Raw genomic sequence first — 22448 nt, forward strand, 5'->3', positions numbered from 1 at the left:
GGAATGATCACTACTTTCAGGGTCCACAAATCAGTCATTTTAAACCTCAACTAGTATGATTCCCAGCAAAATAGAATATTTGGAAGTAAGCAAACTGGTAATTTTTTCATTATAAATGGAAATACTTTTTAGAGTTTTCTTTTTGAAATTGCCTTTTTAAAGCTTACTGAGTTATAATGTCCTTATTCCTGTACCAATTATTTTGGCTGCTATTCTTTTCTAAAAATAAAAATTGAATTAGATGATGATATAATTGTTTTTGTTTATCATTAGTACCAGATTCTGACGTTAGTGATTTGTCACTGAGGCTTGTATGTAATCATTGAAACACATCATTAACCAAATCATCAATTGTCAAAGTTCTGTTGTTCTCTCTCACTTGCCCATTCATTCAAGCAGACAGAGTATTTTCTCTCAATTGTTTCCATCTAATATCAAAGGCTACTTTGAAATGGCTTTAACTTTGAATTCTTACAATTGGTTAATTACTGTCTTTTCAAATTCAGTAGTACTTACTTGTCTTTAGGGTATTTTATATTAGTTTTACTTTATGTCTTACCTGAGGTTTTATTAAGAATGTCTAAATATCTGTTTTCCACAAATTATGCTAATCATTCCCATTTTTTCCTGTGATGCAAACAACAAAGATGTTTTTCCTTTTAAACAAATAAAGATCATGAAAATCAGTATGTGTTTAATAAAACAAATCTCACAGAATTTGTTGTTTAATCTTGAAATCTAAATTTTTAATTCGTAAACCTAAATTTCTTGTTTTTGAACTTATGTAAAACCAAATAACTTTTCTGTTTGTGTATTTTGTTTTGCTCATTTTCTTCCTCCTTTCTTCCCCTTAATGACAGGGAATGATACTAAACCCAAAAGATTTTAGCCTTGAAGGGATCTTAAAAGATGATCTGACCACAGTTCAGATGAAGAGACTAATAAGCCTCAGAAAGCTAAATGATGTATCCAAGATCAGTTAGTTATTAGCAGAGATGAAACAAGGGCCCAGTGTTTGGCCCACCGTCAAGGGCTTTTTGGATTATCTCTGGGTCATCTCCTCACTAATACCGCATATAATACATATTTCGTATTTTTATCCCATATAGCAAAACACTATTAATGACATTTGGAATTTAAGGATTGGCCAGTCACCATTCTGTCTTAAATTTCTGTGAATCCCATGTCATTCATCATAAGATGCCCTGGTGCTGTCTCTCTTAACTGTGGTTTTAAGGTAAATAAGATTTGAATAATTAACCAATAAGTTATTATAAATATGAATCAATAAACTGCCCAATGGCCTACTGTGTCTAAGAATATGTGTGTTTTGCTGTAGTTATTTTCTTTGTCCTCAGTTTTGTTTTACCTCTTGTGCAAGACTTAAAGTCAAAGAAATTTCATTGTGCAAGGTTTATTTTCTGAAAAATTCAGAATGTTTGAGAAGGGAGGAAATTAATATAAACAGCCAAATTATTGTGATTAAAATTAGTAGATATATTGAAGACCCAGTCTCTTCACAGATGAGTTATTGTCTTTATCTACATGTGTATGTAGAGCTTACTGTGTGCAAGGCTTCATGTTAGGCACTGAAGAGACCATAGGAATGCTCAAGAAAGAAAGCAGAAAAGAAATTGGAAAAGAAATTACAATATCTGTCCATGCTCATTATCCCACCAACCAGTGTTAGTGGTTTTTAGTGTTTTGGCCTTTCCATACTTCATTTGCCTATACTTTTTGACTGAGATTTAAGTGTTAGAAAATTATAGTGTCATATAGGTAGGCAAATTGATTTCAAGGTTTGCCTCAGAAAAGAGTGAAATATTAATATAGATCACACATGTGAGGGATTTTCCATTAGTTAGATTTGTTATACTTGATCCATATAAAGTAGAAGTTTGTAATAACTTACAATTCCAACTTATATTTATTACATTATATTACTGAATTGGTAAGAAGCATTATTTCTGTGACGGGCATGCTGTAAATTTAATTTTTTCCATTAACTTGGCATTTTTCTTTTTTAGAACCAATTTATGTGTTTCTTACTAATAAATTGAATGGCATAATTTGATTTTTTAAATATAAAATGTATACCCACTGTTAACAAGTCTAACATTAGAGAAATGTTTAGAAAAAAAAAACTTTCATACCATCTTGCTTTTCTAATCTCATTGCCCAGTGTTATGTATGATATCCTTCCACATCTTACTCCATTTTTATTTGTGTAGGTATTTAGATTAGATTTTATTTTTGCCCCCATTAAACATACTAGTAAACACTTTGCAACTTGCTTTTTTTTCACAAAACATCCTCTGTCCTTCAGCATCAAGAATGAGAGCTATCACATTCTTTTAATAGCTATACAGTGTTCCACATTATTGATGTACCATGATTTAATAAACTATTTCTCTGTCAGTGTCATTCAGGTTGTTCGCAACTTTATGCCATTACAAAGAATGCAGGTCTCCATGTACTTATGTATTTGGTCATTCTGGTGCTTCTGATCTGTAGAATAGACTCCTCTAAATGAGGTTGCTTGGTCAAGGTTGTGTGCGCTTTTAATTTTTTTTTTTAACATCTTTATTGGAGTATAATTGCTTTACAATGGTGTGTTAGTTTCTGCTTTATAACAGAGTGAATCATGTGCTTTTAGTTTTAATAAAGACATTATTTTACCTTCTCTGGCCTTGAATATAACAGGTTCATTGTGATGGGTGAAAAATGGTACTTCTTTTTCTTAATCCTCATCCGTCTATCCAGCCAGCCAGCAGCTAGCAGATGTTTACTGGAAGCTTTTAGTATGCTGCTATTCTCGTAATCTCTGGGAAATATCAGTGAACAAGAACAAACACCCTGTCCTCCCAGAGTTTATATTCCAGTGAGATTCAGAATATTTAAATTCATTAATAGGGATTAGCATATCCTCTTGTGTGAGTTGTAATTTGTTATTATTTGCCCATTTTTTAATTGGGCTGTTTTGTCTTCTCAGTTTGTTACAGTTTTTAAAATATTAGGCCTTTTATGCTTTTATTAAAAGTTACAAATATTTCTTCAGTTCCTCCTTTGTCTATGGCATTTTTATGTCAAAATTAAAAAATTTTTGTTTTGGTAGGTAAAATATCTATCCTTTTTTTTTTTTTTTTAACTTCCCAATTTCCTGTCTTGAATAAGAAGGACTATTGTCTAGTCCCCAAAGTTTATACAAATAGTCTAATTTATTCTAAAATATAAATTATTTTACATTTAGTTTGTTAAGTATATCTGGAATTTTTTTTTGTATAAAGTGACAGTATATTCATTTTAATTTCTTTTCTTTCTTATGTATGGGCAAGTTAATGTCGATGCAATTGGATAAAGCATTCTTTACTCCATTGAATTGAGATACTACTAACTGGATATATTTTGGTTACTGATGTTCCTGATGTTTATCTGTACTTATTCTAACTTTTTAGTGAGTGGTTTCCCAAACTTTTTATTATGAAAATTTTTAAGCATATAGAAAAGTTGGCATGCAGTAAACACTCATCACCTAGATTTAATAACTAGCATTTTGTCATATTTGTTTTAACCATCTCCATATAGATATATTCCCACACGTATTCTTTTTTTTTCCAAAACTCAACAGTTGGAAAGTAAATTGTAGACATCATGACATTTCAGCCATAAATATTTAATATACACCTCCTAAGACTTAAAGGTGTGCTTCATTATAACCATAATACAATTATCATATGCCAGAAAATTCCATAATATTATGTATAAAAAAATCCCTTCACCAATTTTTATACCATGACATTGACTTTTTTTTAAAAGAGTCTATGCTAGTTGTCTTTTAGATTGTCCCATGCTGTGGATTTGTCTGATTTCTTTGTGGTGATATTTAACTTGTTCCTTTAAGCCCTTTTATTTTCTGTAAGTTTATTCTAACTATATACCTCCTTTTAAGCACTTCCATTCTGTATTCAAATTTCCTCAAATGTCCTAAAAATATTTTTTAATAAGTGATTCTTTGGGGCCAGAAAGAAAAATTTACTGTTTGTTAGTTCAGGAATGCCCTCTTCTGTTGGTATAGTGAAATGCAACTTCTTTTCTAAATGATACATGGAAGGCTTTCTATTCAGTGCTTCTGATTCTGTGATACCATCTCATTTCAGTAGAACTGTTATCTTTTTCTTCCTTTCCTTTATCCGCCAAGCTTTGAAGGAATACCTCCACCTTCTAAGTGCTACTTACCTCTTGTTCCGAGGGGAACCATATTTGATGTCTTCGTACTCCACTGCCAAGATCCTCCTCTTCCATACAAATTCCTCGGATTTTTCTCTCCAGTGAGGATTCTGTAATTGACGTTGCTGGTTTTGGATGTTTATATTTCCCCATTTACCTGTAAATTGAAGTTTGAAGTGAGAACTTGTATTACAAGTATGTGCTGTGGAGAGTTTTTCTTTTTGATCTCTGGTTTTTGGAGTATTTAGTAAAACATTTGATTTGAATTTGGATGACTACCATTTTCCCATGGGAATCAGAATGTCTACTGTAAGTTTTAAAATTGGGTAAGGAAATAACCTTTTTTTTAAAACTAGATAATCCATTATCTCAGCATTCTGTTGAATTTTAGGCATTATTATTGAATTACTTTCCTTGTTGATCTGAATCACTTCTTTGTCGTGTATCAAATTTTTGTACATTTGTGGGTCTGTTTCGAAGTTTGTATTTTGTTCATTTGATTAGTTGGCCTATCCCTGCACTAAAACCTGTCATCATTATCTTAGGTTTGTAAGTCTTCATTTCTGTTAGGGCAAGTACTTCCTCCCTTTTCTTATAAGGATTATCTCAACGGTTCTTGGCCCATTGCCCTTCCAAACTTTAGAATCAGCTTGACAACTTCCACAAGAAATCTGTTGGAGGCTTGATTATGGCAGTACTTTGGGAAGACTGGACATCTTTATGATACTGAGTCTTCCTGTCCATGAACACAGAATATCTACCCATTTATTTTAGTGTTCTTTAATGTCTCATTAAAATTTATTCTTTTTTCCACCTCAAGGTTTTTCACTTTTTTTGTTTTGTTTTTGTTTGTTTGGTTTGTTTTATTTCTAGATACCTCAGAATATTTTTATTTTATGTTAAAAAACGTAGTTTTTTTTTTGGCTGCGTTGGGTCTTCACTGCTGTGTGCGGGCTTTCTCTAGTTGCGGCGAGAGGGGGCTACTCTTCGTTGCAGTGCGTGGGCTTCTCATTGCGGTGGCTTCTGTTGGTGCAGAGCATGGGCTCTGGAGTGCAGGCTCAGTAGTTGTGGCGCAGGGGCTTAGTTGCTCCGCAGCATGTGGGATCTTCCCGGACCAGGGCTCAAACACATGTCCTCTGCATTGACAGGTGGATTCTTAACCACTGTGCCACCAGGGAAGTCCCAAAAAGCATAGTATTTTTTTTAATTGTAAAACTTCATTGAAAGAAATTTTAAAAGTCATAAATAAATGGACATACTGCATTCCTGGATAGGAAAACAGTGTTACAAAGATGTGAGTTCTCCCCAAATTCATCTATAGAGTCAACGCATTTTCTTTTTTTTTTTAAATTGAGGTATCGTTGACATGCAACGTTATATCAATTTCAGTTGTACAATATAATGATTCAATATTTTTATATATTGCAAAATGATCACCACAATAAGTCTAGTTAACATCTGTCACCATACATAGTTACAGAGCTTTTTTTCCCTTGTGATGAGAACTTTTGAGATTAACTCCCTTAGCAACTTTCAAACATGCGGTACAGTGTCAACTCTAGTCACCATGCTGTACTTTACATCCCATAGCTTATTTATTTTATAACTGGAAGTCTGTACCTTTTGACTCCCTTCACCTATTTCATCCACCCCTTGCCTCTGGCAACCACCAATCTGTTCTCTGTATCTGTGTGCTTGTTTTTTTGTTTGTTTGTTTTTTAGATTTCACATATAAGCGAGATCATACTGTATTTGTCTTTCTCTGTCTGATTTATTTCACTCAGCATGATGCCCTCAAGGTTCCTGGACATAGTATTTTCTTAATTTAAAATTTCTAACTTTGTTGCTGATGCATAGAAATGAAATCAATTATTATATTTTGATTTTATATCTAGTCACCTAGCTAAAGTTTAATTTTTAATGATTTTACTATATATTATTTTGGGTTTTCTATCTACACCAGGATTTGGCAAATTACAGCCAGCAGGCCAAATGTGTCCTTGCTATCTGGTTTTAGAAATAAAGGTTTATTGGAATGTCAGGGAACTAAGGTCCTGCAGGCCCTGCGGCCAAAAATAGTTAGATAGATGGACAGATAGATAGCTAGATAGCTAGACAAAGTGTACAGCTCAGTGTTTTAAAAAAAAAAAAATGTTTAAGTGGACCCGCATAGTTCAAACCTGTTTTGTTCAAGGATCAAATGTATTTAAACTTTGATTGTGAGCTCGTTGCTTGAACTTAATTAGTGGAAGTCCTTTAGGTCCAAATTGGGGATTCTAGAAGCTTTCCTCTGAGAAGTTTTTTTTCTGCTGGACACTGGGGAATAACCAATCAGGGACCCCTTCAGCCTCTCCTAGGTCTTGTCTCAACCAGAATTCTCAGTTACTCTTCTCCACCTCTTTACTGGGAACTCCACTTTTCAATAGGGAAATCTGCAAAGTCACATTGTAAAAGGAGCAGTTGTCAAGAATGAGAGCAATTGTTGCTGCTACCCTTGCAGCCAGCCTACTGCAGCTTGCCCTCTGACCACGATAATTTACACGCCTCCTACACACAAAATGCATTCATGGACATTTCCCCAAAGTCTCATCCTAATTATACCATCAGGCTCAAAGTCTGTGATCCTTTGATCTGCATCAGGTCCAGATACATGAGGTTTCTATCCTCTGGTGTGGCTCCTCTCCATGCAGAGGCCTCTGAACTAAAAAGACATCTACTTGCACCCCACATACTCAACATACAGGACAGAAAAACCATAATAGACACTCCCATTAAAAAAAGGGGAGGGGCTTCCCTGGTGGCGCAGTGGTTGAGAGTCCGCCTGCCAATGCAGGGGACACGGGTTCGTGCCCCAGTCCGGGAAGATCCCACATGCTGCGGAGCAGCTAGACCCGTGAGCCATGGCCGCTGAACCTGCGCGTCCGGAGCCTGTGCTCCGCAACGGGAGAGGCCCGCGTACCGCAAAAAAAAAAAAAAAAAAAAAGGAAGGAGGGCTTCCCTGGTGGCGCAGTCGTTAAGAATCCACCTGCCCGGTGCAGGGTACGCGGGTTTGAGCCCTGGTCCGGGAAGATCCCACATGCCGTGGAGCAAATAAGCCCGTGCACCACAGCTACTGAGCCTGTGCTCTGAAGCCCGTGAACCACAACTACTGAAGCCCGTGTGCCTAGAACCTGTGCTCTGCAACAAGAGAAGCCACCGCCATGAGAAGCCTGTGCACCGCAACGAAGAGTAGCCCCAGCTCGCCGCAACTGGAGAAAGCCTGCGCACGGCAACAAAGACCCAATGCAGCCAAAAATTTTTTAAAAATAAATTAAGTAAATAAGTTTCTTTAAAAAGGTTGGGGGAAGGAATGGGAACTTCATAGTAGTCACTGATTTATAGCAATTTTGAAATCCAACAGGAACCTGCTGTCAGTTCCCTTATTACAGGGGTCATGAATGTTCCATCATGAAGGTTTCATTCTCTCTTTGGGTGTGCTTCTCTAAATCAGTGTTTTCTTCTGTTCTTGGTTTCGCCCTGGACTCTGGGCTCTGCCCCCGAAATCTTTTCTTCTTTTGTATCAAAATGTCCTGTGTTTTCAGCTGATTGTCGTTTTCAACCTACTTCCCTTAGAAAGTTGGGGATCCAGAAAGCTTTTCTGTCTTTTCATAGCACTCTTCAAAAGCACTGATAGTGCTTTCATTAGTGTAACTCTCTTTAAAAATTATAAATTTTGTATGAATTTCATCAAGGTTCCTGCCATATTTCCCTCCATGTGTTTTTCCAGCATTTATCTTTCTCTTCAGTGCTAGTCGCTTCACTGTAGCATGAGAAGAATCTGCCTCTTTCCATCTCTAAAACTTTGCTCTCCTTGCTCCTGTATCTGTACTTTACCCTTTGTTTCATTCACCATTGTATCCAGCACTTCACCTTATTAGTAGTTAAGGACTAAGTAGAATGGAGTTTTCTCTTTATACTTGAACCTTTTAAAGTAGTATTTGAGGATTTCTGAGAATGCCTCGTCTAGGCAGTCTGGCACACTAGAAACCATGGTATCTCCTGAATGACAGTACCCTCTAATCCCCCTTCCCCTCCCTCTGCTTCCCAACCAAGTGATTACCAGCTTAGAGTGGATTCTAGAGCAGGGATCAGCAAACTATAGTGCACAGGCCAAATCCAGCCAACTGTCTGTTTTTGTTTCACCCATGAGCTAGGAATATTTTTTACATCTTTAAATGATTAAAAATAGTCAAAAGAAGGATAATATTGCATGACGTGTGAAAACCATATGAAATTCAAATTTCAGTGTCCACAACTAGAGCTTTATTGGAATACAACCTTGTTCATTGTATATTGTCTGTGGCTGCTTTCAGGCTACAATGGCAGAGTTGAGAAATGGCAACAGGAACCATATGGCCCATAAAGTCTAAAATATTTGCTCTCTTGTCTTTTACAGAAAAAAATTACTGACCTCTGTTTTAGAGTGGTTAGACAGCTGGGCAAAGCTCTTCTGTTCTGTTTCAGCCCATTAATATTTTCTGGTATGATTGTTAACACAGTTATATTTGAAAGAGCTTTAGTAGAATTGGAAGCCAGCTTCGCTTGTCCCTTCAGCCCAACCTCTACTTGTGCTCCTGCTCTCAAACGTAATTTATCTAAACACATCTCCTCTTGGTGTGCACACTCATTCTCCTTTTCTTGCAGTAATATTTGACATTAAAGCCCATTACTCTTTTTGACTGTCTTCCTATGTAATTCATTCTCCTTGCTGGTGCTAAAGGGATTTTATAGTATTTTTGGGTGAACTTTTTAAAGCTGTATCAGGAAATGGAGTGATGATTGCAAGATAAAACAGTTCATTCAACAGTTTATTCGTGGCCCATTACTCTTTTTGACTGTCTTCTTATGTAATTCATTCTCCTTGCTGGCGCTAAAGGGATTTTATAGTATTTTTGGGTGAACTTTTTAAAGCTGTATCAGAAAATGGAGTGATGATTGTGAGATAAAACAGTTCATTCAACAGTTTATTCCCTATGCAGGCATCCTTTTCCTACTTTGTAGGCCAGACAGTCAAAACCAAGGTGAGGAGAAACATTAGGCAAACATGGATTGTAAAAAGGTTTACTTGTAATACATGCAAGGTATAAGCAAGGTTAGAATGGGGAGCTCAAAATGTCCTCTGTCTTTACACTATTCGTATATCCCAAACACTCCCATTAGCAGCCCCTCTGCTTAAACAAAGTGATTCTCCAAGGTAAGAGTGAGGTAGATTAGGGTTAACTATTCAGACCATGCAAGTTCTTACCAAATTTGGTAATGCCCATGTCCAGGTTTAGAGACCTAACTGTCACATCTGAGATAGTCACAAGGCTGCATTTATTTGTCTCTGCATCTTCTGTGGGACTTTTAAAAGCCATTATATTCTACTCCCCCACCACTCCCTACTAGCTTATTTGGCCCTAGTCATAAGAAATTACTGCATAATAAAGAAATTATGATTAGAGTAAATTGTGACTTTCAAAGTTAGACTTTCCTATGTATGTCCTTAGTGATTGGCACATTTTTCTGGCCTTATCTGGGATCTGTTCAGATGCTCTGCATCCCCTTGAAGGATTTTGACATTGTGTTATGGCTGGCGGGTTAATGTATCGACGTTAGCATTCTGTTGTATGTATGATACCTTAGTAAACTGCATATACACTGTAGCAATCCTTCATACTGATCTCCCCTTCACTTCTCCATTCCTCTGTAAAACTTTCTGTCTTCCACACTTTAGTACACTAAGGTTGTTAACTGGCTCTGCTCTGGTACATCTGCACAGATCTCCTCTACGACTTGAGATGTATACTTTCTAGGTGTCAGTTGTTTGTTCTCAAACTTGCCTAATGGTTGCTCTTATTATTGTAACAAAGTAATTTGCAAGAAGTGGTAATATAAAGGAACAAAATATATTAATGAATGTGGAAAGAACTTTGTTTTTATGAAAACTGTATTGAATGTTTAGGAACTGCTTGGTAAGGACCAGTCCCTAAGGAAATTTCTGTTCAGTGGCTTAGACAAAGACAACTGTGAAAGACTGGGAACAAATTGTAAAAATCTAGGCATATGCACTCCTATGAGAGGACCCACTGTCGAAAGCAATAAACCCTGCCATATTAAGAGATTGTAAATGAATGTAGTATCTTATAAGATGTTAAGATAATATGGTTAGCTATCTTTTTGTTTCTTTGCTTTAGCTGATTATTTTCAGGTAATCAGTTAGTTACTAGTACTGATTATGGGGTTGGGAGTTTTATTATTTTATTGGATTTTTTAATATCTAGGGAGTAACTATAATTTATTTACTCTTCTAATTGAATTTCCTATAGCAAGCATACATCCATTCCTCTTTTAGTTTATGAAATTGTCATTGCTTTTAATTTGCAGTTTTATATTGCCTTAAACTTTATGCTGTTCTGTGGTCCATTTCTTATTGCTGTTAAAACGCATATACAAAGACCTTCTGAGGTTTTTGTTTGTTTTTAAGATAAGGAGCTTTTTATACACCTTTGGAAATCCTGAGTATTTTTTATTTTTTAGGATGATTTTTTTTTAAGTCCAGTTTTGCAGTATTAATATTTCCTTTGGTAGATGATAAACTTAATTGAAGAGATATTTTCTGTTTAATTTTTTTTTTAACATCTTTATTGGGGTATAATTGCTTTACAATGGTGTGTTAGTTTCTGCTTTATAACAAAGTGAATCAGTCATACATAAACATATGTTCCCATATGTCTTCCCTGTTGCGTCTCCCTCCCTCCCACCCTCCCTATCCCACCCCTCCAGGCTGTCACAAAGCACCGAGCCAATATCCCTGTGCCATGTGGCTGCTTCCCACTAGCTATCTACCTTACTACGTTTGTTAGTGTGTATATGCCCATGACTCTCTCTCGCCCTGTCACAGCTCACCCTTCCCCCTCCCCATAACCTCAAGTCCGTTCTCTAGGAGGTCTGCGTCTTTATTCCTGCTTTACCCCTAGGTTCTTCATGACATTTTTTTTCTTAAATTCCATATATATGTGTTAGCATACGGTATTTGTCTTTTTCTTTCTGACTTACTTCACTCTGTATGACAGACTCTAGGTCTATCCACCTCATTACAAATAGCTCAATTTCGTTTCTTTTTATGGCTGAGTAATATTCCATTGTATATATGTGCCACATCTTCTTTATCCATTCATCCGATGACGGGCACTTAGGTTGTTTCCATCTCCGGGCTATTGTAAATAGAGCTGCAATGAACATTTCGGTACATGACTCTTTTTGAATTTTGGTTTTCTCAGGGTATATGCCCAGTAGTGGGATTGCTGGGTCATATGGTAGTTCTATTTGTAGTTTTTTAAGGAACCTCCATACTGTTCTCCATAGTGGCTGAACCAATTCACATTCCCACCAGCAGTGCAAGAGTGTTCCCTTTTCTCCACACCCTCTCCAGCATTTATTGTTTCTAGATTTTTTGATGATGGCCATTCTGACTGGTGTGAGATGATATCTCATTGTAGTTTTGATTTGCATTTCTCTAATGATTAATGATGTTGAGCATTCTTTCATGTGTTTGTTGGCAGTCTGTATATCTTCTTTGGAGAAATGTCTATTTAGGTCTTCTGCCCATTTTTGGATTGGGTTGTTTGTTTTCTTGTTATTGAGCTGCATGAGCTGCTTGTAAATTTTGGAGATTAATCCTTTGTCGGTTGCTTCATTTGCAAATATTTTCTCCCATTCTGAGGGTTGTCTTTTGGTCCTGTTTATGGTTTCCTTTGCTGTGCAAAAGCTTTGAAGTTTCATTAGGTCCCATTTGTTTATTTTTGTTTTTATTTCCATTACTCTAGGAGGTGGGTCAGAAAGGATCTTGCTGTGATTTATGTCATAGAGTGTTCTGCCTATGTTTTCCTCTAAGAGTTTGATAGTTTCTGGCCTTACATTTAGGTCTTTAATCCATTTTGAGCTTATTTTTGTGTATGGTGTTAGGGAGTGATCTAATCTCATACTTTTACATGTACCTGTCCAGTTTTCCCAGCACCACTTATTGAAGAGGCTGTCCTTTCTCCACTGTACATTTCTGCCTCCTTTGTCAAAGATAAGGTGACCATATGTGCGTGGGTTTATCTCTGGGCTTTCTATCCTGTTCCATTGATCTATCTTTCTGTTTTTGTGCCAGTACCATACCGTCTTGATAACTGTAGCTTTGTAGTATAGTCTGAAGTCAGGGAGCCTGATTCCTCCAGTTCCTTCTTTCGTTCTCAAGATTGCTTTGGCTATTCGGGGTCTTTTGTGTTTCCATACAAATTGCAAAATTTTTTGTTCTAGTTCTGTGAAAAATGCCAGTGGTAGTTTGATAGGGATTGCATTGAATCTATAGATTGCTTTGGGTAGTAGAGTCATTTTCACAATGTTGATTCTTCCAATCCAAGAACATGGTATATCTCTCCATCTATTTGTATCATCTTTAATTTCTTTCATCAGTGTCTTATAATTTTCTGCATACAGGTCTTTTGTCTCCTTAGGTAGGTTTATTCCTAGATATTTTATTCTTTTTGTTGCCATGGTAAATGGGAGTGTTTTCTTGATTTCACTTTCAGATTTTTCATCATTAGTATATAGGAATGCCAGAGATTTCTGTGCATTAATTTTGTATCCTGCCACTTTACCAAATTCATTGATTAGCTCTAGTAGTTTTCTGGTAGCATCTTTAGGGTTCTCTATGTATAGGATCATGTCATCTGCAAACAGTGACAGCTTTACTTCTTCTTTTCCGATTTGGATTCCTTTTATTTCCTTTTCTTCTCTGATTGCTGTGGCTAAAACTTCCAAAACAATGTTGAATAATAGTGGTGAGAGTGGGCAACCTTGTCTTGTTCCTGATCTTAGTGGAAATGCTTTCAGTTTTTCACCATTGAGGATGATGTTTGCTGTGGGCTTGTCATATATGGCCTTTATTATGTTGAGGAAAGTTCCCTCTATGCCTACTTTCTGCAGGGTTTTTATCATAAATGGGTGTTGAATTTTGTCAAAAGCTCTCTCTGCATCTATTGAGATGATCATATGGTTTTTCTCCTTCAATTTGTTAATATGGTTTATCACATTGATAGATTTGCGTATATTGAAGAATCCTTGCATTCCTGGAATAAACCCCACTTGATCATGGTGTATGATCCTTTTAATGTGCTGTTGGATTCTGTTTGCTAGTATTTTGTTGAGGATTTTTGCATCTATGTTCATCAGTGATATTGGCCTGTAGTTTTCTTTCTTTGTGACATCCTTGTCTGGTTTTGGTATCAAGGTGATGGTGGCCTCGTAGAAGGAGTTTGGGAGTGGTCCTCCCTCTGCTATATTTTGGAAGAGTTTGAGAAGGATAGGTGTTAGCTCTTCTCTAAATGTTTGATAGAATTCGCCTGTAAAGCCATCTGGTCCTGGGCTTTTCTTTGTTGGAAGGTTTTTAATCACAGTTTCAATTTCAGTGCTTGTGATTGGTCTGTTCATATTTTCTATTTCTTCCTGATTCAGTCTTGGCAGGTTGTGCATTTCTAAGAATTTGTCCATTTCTTCCAGATTGTCCATTTTATTGGCATAGAGTTGCTTGTAGTAATCTCTCATGATCTCTTTTATCTCTGCAGTGTCAGTTGTTACCTCTCCTTTTTCATTTCTAATTCTATTGATTTGAGTCTTCTCCCTTTTTTTCTTGATCAGTCTGGCTAGTGGTTTATCTATTTTGTTTATCTTCTCAAAGAACCAGCTTTTAGTTTTATTGATCTTTGCTATTGTTTCCTTCATTTCTTTTTCATTTATTTCTGATCTGATTTTTATGATTTCTTTCCTTCTGCTAGCTTTGGGGTCTTTTTGTTCTTCTTTCTCTAATTGCTTGAGGTGCAAGGTTAGGTTGTTTATTCGAGATGTTTCCTGCTTCTTAAGGTGGGCTTGTATTGCTATAAACTTCCCCCTTAGAACTGCTTTTGCTGCATCCCACAGGTTTTGGGTAGTTGTGTCTCCATTGTCATTTGTTTCTAGGTATTTTTTGATTTCCTCTTTGATTTCTTCAGTGATATCTTCATTATTAAGTAGTGTATTGTTTAGCCTCCATGTGTTTGTATTTTTTACAGATCTTTTCCTGTAATTGATATCTAGTCTCATGGCGTTGTGGTCAGAAAAGATACTTGATACAATTTCAATTTTCTTAAATTTACCAAGGCTTGATTTGTGACCTAAGATATGATCTATCCTGGAGAATGTTCCATGAGCACTTGAGAAAAATGTGTATTCTGTTGTTTTTGGATGGAGTGTCCTATAAATATCAATTAAGTCCATCTTGTTTAATGTATCATTTAAAGCTTGTGTTTCCTTATTTATTTTCATTTTGGATGATCTGTCCATTGGTGAAAGTGGGGTGTTTAAGTCCCCTACTATGAATGTGTTACTGTCGATTTCCCCTTTTATGGCTGTTAGTATTTGCCTTATGTATTGAGGTGCTCCTATGTTGGGTGCATAAATATTTACAATTGTTATATCTTCTTCTTGGATCAATCCCTTGATCATTATGTAGTGTCCTTCTTTGTCTCTTTTAATAGTCCTTATTTTAAAGTCTATTTTGTCTGATATGAGAATTGCTACTCCAGCTTTCTTTTGGCTTCCATTTGCATGGAATATCTTTTTCCATCCACTTACTTTCAGTCTGTATGTGTCTCTAGGTCTGAAGTGGGTCTCTTGTAGACAGCATATATAAGGGTCTTGTTTTTGTATCCATTCAGCTAATCTGTGTCTTTTGGTGGGAGCATTTAATCCATTTACATTTAAGGTAATTATCGATATGTATGTTCCTATTCCCATTTTCTAAATTGTTTTGGGTTCGTTATTATAGGTCTTTTCCTTCTCTTGTGTTTCTTGCCTAGAAAAGATCCTTTAGCATTTGTTGTAAAGCTGGTTTGGTGGTGCTGAACTCTCTCAGCTTTTGCTTGTCTGTAAAGGATTTAATTTCTCCATTAAATCTGAATGAGATCCTTGCTGGGTAGAGTAGTCTTGGCTGCATGTTTTTCTCCTTCATCACTCTCAGTGTGTCCTGCCACTCCCTTCTGGCTTGTAGGGTTTCTGCTGAGAGATCAGCTGTTAACCTTATGGGGATTCCCTTGTGTGGTATTTGTTGTTTTTCCCTTGCTGCTTTTAATATGCTTTCTTTGTATTTAATTTTTGACAGTTTGATTAATATGTGTCTTGGCGTATTTCTCCTTGTATTTATCCTGTATGGGACTCTCTGTGCTTCCTGGACTTGATTAACTATTTCCTTTCCCATGTTAGGGAAGTTTTCAACTATAATCTCTTCAAATATTTTCTCAGTCCCTTTCTTTTTCTCTTCTTCTTCTGGAACCCCTATAATTCGAATGTTGGTGCGTTTAATGTTGTCCCAGAGGTCTCTGAGACTGTCCTCAGTTCTTTTCATTCTTTTTTCTTTATTCTGCTCTGCAGTAGTTATTTCCACTATTTTATCTTCCAGGTCACTTATCCGTTCTTCTGCCTCAGTTATTCTGCTATTGATCCCATCTAGAGTACTTTTAATTTCATTTATTGTGTTGTTCATCGTCGCTTGTTTCATCTTTAGTTCTTCTAGGTCCTTGTTAACTGATTCTTGCATTTTGTCCAATCTATTGTCCATTCTATCTCCAAGATTTCGGATCAACCTTACTATCATTATTCTGAATTCTTTTTCAGGTAGACTGCCTATTTCCTCTTCATTTGTTAGGTCTGGTGCATTTTTATCTTGCTCCTTTATCTGCTGTGTGTTTTTCTGTCTTCTCATTTTGCTTATCTTACTGTGTTTGGGGTCTCCTTTTTGCAGGCTGCAGGTTCGTAGTTCCTCCTGTTTTTGATGTCTGTCTCCAGTGGCTAAGGTTGGTTCAGTGGGTTGTGTAGGCTTCCTGGTGGAGGGGACTAGTGCCTGTGTTGTGGTGGATGAGGCTGGATCTTGTCTCTCTAGTGGGCAGGTTCATGTCTGGTGGTGTGTTTGGGGGTGTCTGTGGCCTTATTATGATTTTAGGCAGCCTCTCTGCTAATGGGTGAGGTTGTGTTCCTGTTTTGCTAGTTGTTTGGCATAGGTTTTCCAGCACTGTGGCTTGCTGGTCGTTGAGTGAAGCTGGGTGCTGGTGTTAAGATGGAGGTCTCTGGGAGATTTTCGCCGTTTGATATTATGTGGAGCTGGGAGGTCTCTTGTTGATCAGTGTCCTGAAGTTGGCTCTCCTACCTCAGAGGCAGAGCCCTGCCTCCTGGCTGGAGCACCAAAAGCTTTTCATCCACACGGCTAAAATGCAGCTGGAGGAGGTCATGGAGAGGACATAAAGGCTGGCTGCACGGAGAAGCCGGCCCAAGCAATTCCACGACTCGACCATCGGGCTAGCCGAAGCGCCTTCCTCCTCTGTTTAATTTTTTAACCAGAGAGATTTTTTAAGTGAATTGTCCGTTGGAATGTACATCTTAGGTATTTGAATACCATTTCATGTGTTGGATTTTTACCACAAAGAAAATAAATAATAGAGTTATCAGCCAGATTTCAGTTAGAAGACAGAATCCACAAGTTATTTTTGCAGAGAGAATTTAATATAATTTGTTAAATGGGTATTGATGAATTAAGAATGCAAGAAGAGAACACTAAAGTATCATGGAAGAGGCCGAGGAGGCGAGAAGATTACTGACCCTTCTGCCGGCTTCACAATCCATCAGTGCAGAGCCTTCCTGGCTTTATTCTCCTTCCCCCCCAAACAGGTGTCTCCTCCCCAGCTACCTATACCACAGTACTCTCAGCAGCCGTGTTAAGATTCCTTAGTTGAGCTTTGTGACGACAGTTCTCCATGAAACCAAGTTACCTCTGTTGATTCTGGTTTCTCCACTGTCATTAAGAGCAAAGACACTATTTTAGTGTCTTCTGCACAACAATTACATATAGCAGCTGACTACCCGGGAAATAATATTTATAATTCATACTACTTCTGCTAAACAACTCCCCTCCCCATTTAAATACTGGTTAATTTGAAAAAAATAAAAATAAAAAATAAAGTATCATGGATGTAGCAATCACAGTAAATAGCTCCTACCCCTAAAGCTGGAAGAACAAAATGAGTTTAAAATTATTGAGACATAGAGGCTTAGAGGAGAGGCCCTGCAGAGCTGTGACTTGACCTCTGCGGAGCAGGTACTAGCTGTCTGGTGTCTCTGTCAGGCATAGTGAGCTGGTTTCAGTGAATGTTAGAAAAACTGCAGTCTGGAACTGCTACTGAAATGAGCAACCTGCCAGAGTTGCTAGGGTTTTACTGACAAGAAGAGGAAGTAGTTAGGAAGGAGCAGGTCCCTTCTTCCTTCAGCTCATTCTTTCCAGCATCCTTATTGACACAGTTTAACAGGAAACCATTAGAATCAGCAGAAAAATGGTTTGCTCAGTCCTAGGCCCAGCATCACAATATAAAATAGTGTATTTGGAGCTGAAAGACAATAGCTAATTATTGGCTGTTAAACAACTACTGCCTATTAAGTTTACTTTTTTATTGTGTATGTGCAATAAAAAAATCATTTTTGTATTTAAAGTTAATTTCAAGACCCTCATTTCTTTCACATTTGCTTTCCTGACCACTGCAGCACATGTGGATCCTCTGCCTCACTTATTTGGCATCATTATTGACATTTAGGGTTATATAAACTGACTGCTCAGCTTTTTAAATGTTTATCCTTTCACCTGTATTTCTTGTGTCCTTGGTCTTGCATTGAATGAGGGATGAGAGGGCTGTGTTCTTATAGTTTGGATTCTACTACCAGCCTCATCTAGTACCTTATAGAGAGTTAATCAACTACTGCTAAGTACCTTCTCTTTTCTGAAAAGTTGGAGATTTTTTTAATACCTTCTTATAAAATGGAATGTCTCAAAATTATGCCTTTTTCATATCAAAAGAGTTAATATTTTTCATGGTGTTCTCAGTGCTAAAATGCTTAAAAGTAAACTTTAAAAAATAAATTTATTTTTAATTATCAGGTGCTTCTAAGGAAGGAGGTGCCGGAGCAGTTGATGAAGATGATTTTATAAAGGCTTTTACAGATGTCCCTTCTATACAGGTAAGGCTGCCAGTGAAGTGGCATTCCCCATGAATATTGCCTATGTGCCTGTTCGTAATATTATTTATTTTTGTCCCTGTTTTCCAAATTCTTTTCTTCCTGAATTGACTTAACAAACTATTATTTGTTGGTACAATTAGACTTCCAAGTGATTTTTTCAGTGAGGCTGAAATAAAATTGAATCCATATCATTGAATCATATTACATTGCAGTGTCCAACTACATCCACTTTTTTTTTTTAAAGGTGCCTGTGATACAATGTTCTTCCATTTTTTTTCCTCCTACTTTTCTGTCCACTTCATCTCTTTCTCCTTTAAAGCCACATCCTTCTTTACTTGACTGTTGAATACTGAGATTTCTTAAGGGTTGGTTCTGGGCCTCTCTTCTCGCTCTCCATTTCCTTCCTTCCTTCAAATCCATGGCTTTACTTCCTGCCTTTACATAGGTAATGCACAGGTTTTTATCGCTCAGCCAGAACTCTCTTTAGTGCGAAACTAATTTTTCCACTGATTGTTTATTTGACATCTCCTTTTAGATGTCTCAGAGGCATCTCAAATTCAACGTGCCCACAACTGGACTCATGATCTTCCCCTTTCAAACCTACTCTTCCAGTGTTTTATATGTGGAAACCTAATCAGTTACACAAGTTAGAAACCTAGGAATTATTTTATTGCAGCCAATTCCTAACTTAGTGGTATTCAAACTTCTTCTCTCTGTATGCCCTCTAAAAGAATGTTTAAAAAATTATGTACCCCCTCACTGAAGTAAATTTTTGAGTCGGCCCTTTTTTCCCTTGTTAGGGAAGCGGGAGCCTGGCATTGTATTCCAGAGCAAAGCATCATAATAAGATTAGGAGTGGGAGAGGAACCTGCCTTTCTTTTTAAATATGGCAGAAGGACTTTTGTGAAGGGAAAGTGGGAGGCAGGAAAGGCTCAGAAGCCTCCAGTAATCACTCTGTAACAAATGTTTATCTGGTTCCACTCCTGTCTCTTCAGCCTTGTCTCATGCCTTGCTCCCCTTTGTACTCTTGTTTTTGGCAAGTTTTTGTTTTAAGTAAAAGGGGAATTTAATGGCCATTGAAAGTGGAAAATATAAATAGGGCCTATTTGTTGGCAGTATCTGTTTGTACTACTCAGATGGTATCTAGGACCCCATTCTTTCTTATGTCTCATTTCTGGATTCTTCTGCATCGTCTTCCCTCATGGTCAGCAACATGGCTGCAGCTGTCCGAGCCTCACTCCCTTAGTACCCTCTGCCTCTTCCGCAGTTGACCATGTTAAACTTTGAAATTCACTCTAACTGAACTAATTTAGGTCATTTGCCCCCTCTGAACCTTGACTGTGATGTAGAGAAATACTGTGCACTGACTGACTCAGGCCTTGGGTCACTGTCTCTTCCCCTGATCCCCTTTGCACTCTTTACTACTGTACTTGGCCTTCTTTCAGTTTCTTTCAGTCACAGAGCCTTTGCACGTGCTGTTCACTGCAGGGAAGGCTGATCTTTCTCTATTTTGTCTAATGATGTCTGCCTCATGCTTTAGCTCTCAATTCAAGCTTGACTTTCCTAACTAGTTCAAACCCCCTATTGTATGTATACTTTCATGGCAGTATGTGCTTCTCCTTGGTGATACTTTCTATTTGCAATTTCATATTTTATATCATTTGATTAATTTTTTTCTTTCCCTGACTAGATTATAAGTTCCATAAGGCAAAGACCATGCCTATTTTTTGCTCACCATAGTGTCCTTAGTGCCTAGAATGTTACATCCCTGTTATGTGAATATTTGTTAAGTGAATGAAAGGATAATGGTGTTTGGCAGACAGTTAGCTCCAGAGGGAATAAAGCATGTAGCTCTCCTGGCTACAGTCTATTGAGAGGGTCAGAGCAGGGACTAACCTAAAACATGTCCTTTTGCAATATTGTATAATAAGTATACGGATGCAATAGATATGTTATATACCTGAAGTCATTTTGAGAACTCAGTCCTGTTTTTAGTAATCTGTAGGATATTTGCATTTTGTTTTTTAAATGACAAAGTACTTTAAAAGTATATTTGAAGTTACTCATGAATGGAGAAATACCCTTACCTGGGTAATAGGTAAGGAAGACAAAGCATTTTATTTTATTATTATCTATAATGTATTTTCATTCTCCATTTAAAAATGGTGCTAGAATGGGAAATAATACTATTATTGGAAAGATTATTTGAACATGAGGGCATAATTTTGCTGTGGCAAGAAATATTAATGTTATAATTTTGCATCTTTTCTTTAAGATCTATTCTAGTCGAGAACTTGAAGAAACATTAAATAAAATCAGGGAAATTTTGTCAGATGACAAACATGACTGGGATCAGCGTGCCAATGCAGTAAGTTTTTTATTTTCTTATCCCTCTCCTTGTTTTTTCAATGTTCTTTTTCAAAAACTTGGAAATTCAATAGTAGTACTATCTGGTATTTGCTTATGAAATAGAGAGTCTGATAGGTAACATTTCTTTCTGGAAAACACATTGAGATAATAGGCCTTTTCTTAGTTAGGGTCCATTTTTTTCTGTTTTGCTAATCAGGTGGAGCCTATCTCACCCATTTGTTAGTGTCTCCCCATGTGCTACTTTTTGAACTTCATTGATGCCCAGGGACCATGACTCTCATTAGGGTTACATAGTTGTGGAGTAAAGGGAACCCTCCTGCACTGTTGATGGGAATGTAAATTCATAGGGATGGCGTTAAATCTGTAGATTACTTTGGGCAATATGGCCATTTAACAGTAATTAATTCTTCCAATCCAAGAGCATGGGATGATTTCTTTGAATCATCTTTAGTTTCCTTTATCAACGTGTTATGGTTCTCAGCATATAAGTCTTTCATCTCCTTGTTCAGGTTTATTCCTAGGTTTTTTTTTTTTTTTATGTGATTTATAAAGGGATTTTTTTTTTTTTTTACTTTTTCTTTTTGATAGTTTATTGTTAATGTAAAGAAATGCAACAGATTTCTGTATGCTAATTTTGTATCCTGGTACCTTGCTGAATTCGTTTATCAGTTCTAATAGTTTTTGTGTGGGATCTTTAGGGTTTTCTATATGAATTATCATGTCATCTGCATATAGTGACAATTTTCCTCTTCCCTTCCAGTTTGGATACCTTTAATTTCTTTTTTTGTCTGATTTCTGTGGCTAAGACTTCTAAGTTGAATAGAAGTGGTAGAGAGGCCATCCTGTCCTGTTCCAGATTTTAGTGGGAAGGCTTTCAGCTTTTCACCATTGAGTATTGGGTTTGAGTTTGGCATAAACCATTGGCTGTGGGTTTGGCAAAAATAGCTTTTATTATGTTGAGATATGTTCCTTTTATACCCAATTTGATAAGAGTTTTTATCATGAATGGATGTTGAATTTTACTAAATGTTTTTTCTGCATCTGTTGAGATGATCATATGGTTTTTGACCACATTGACTAGTGTATGTTGAACCATCCTGTGACCCCAGGATGCTAATATTTGTTGAGGATTTTTGCATCTATATTCATGAAAGATATTGACCTATAATTTTCTTTTTTCATAGCATCTTTGTCTGATTTTGGTATCAGGGCGATGGTGGCTTCATAGAATGATTTTGGGAGTATTCCTTCCTCTTCAGTCTTTTGAAAGAGTTTGAGAAGGATTGGTATAAGTTCTTTTTTGTACATTTGGTAGAACTCCCCAGTGAAGCCATCCAGTCCTGGACTTTGTTTGCAGGGAGTTTTTTTAATTGCAGATTCTATTTCACTCCTAGCAATTGGACTGTTCAAATTATCTATTTATTCTTGATTCAGTTTTGGTGGACTGTATGTTTCTAGAAACTTGGATGGACTTGTTTTTATATTTTGTGCTGTTTTAACAATATTGCAATAAACATCCTTGTACATATTTATAACAATGGTGTTTTTATTTTTGTAGGTTAAATTTTTAAAAGTGGATTGGTGGGTAAAGAGTAGATGCAATTTTATTTTAGTAGACATTGCCAAAATATTTTGAACAAAGGTATTAGGCATCCATGATCTTAACAGTAAGAGCTATTACTGGGTACTATCGAGTCTTTTTAACTTTTGCCAATCTAATGAAGGCAAATGATGTCTTTGTTGTAATTTGC

General features: G+C 36.8%; 1 protein-coding gene across 4 annotated transcripts in view; it reads left to right on the forward strand.

The window, feature by feature from the left end:
- The window catches only part of CLASP2 (cytoplasmic linker associated protein 2), a 189952-nt gene that overhangs the window by 63875 nt on the left and 103629 nt on the right, over window positions 1-22448 (forward strand). For all 4 annotated transcript variants that reach the window (XM_082848265.1, XM_082848267.1, XM_082848266.1 and 1 more), the window contains exons 9-10: window positions 18248-18327; window positions 20603-20695. In XM_082848265.1, coding sequence (XP_082704391.1) covers window positions 18248-18327; window positions 20603-20695 — 173 coding nt within the window. The remainder of the gene's footprint in view (window positions 1-18247; window positions 18328-20602; window positions 20696-22448) is intronic.

Source organism: Leucopleurus acutus (assembly GCF_964270905.1).
Source record: "Leucopleurus acutus genome assembly, chromosome: 10".
Lineage (NCBI taxonomy): Eukaryota > Metazoa > Chordata > Mammalia > Artiodactyla > Delphinidae > Leucopleurus > Leucopleurus acutus.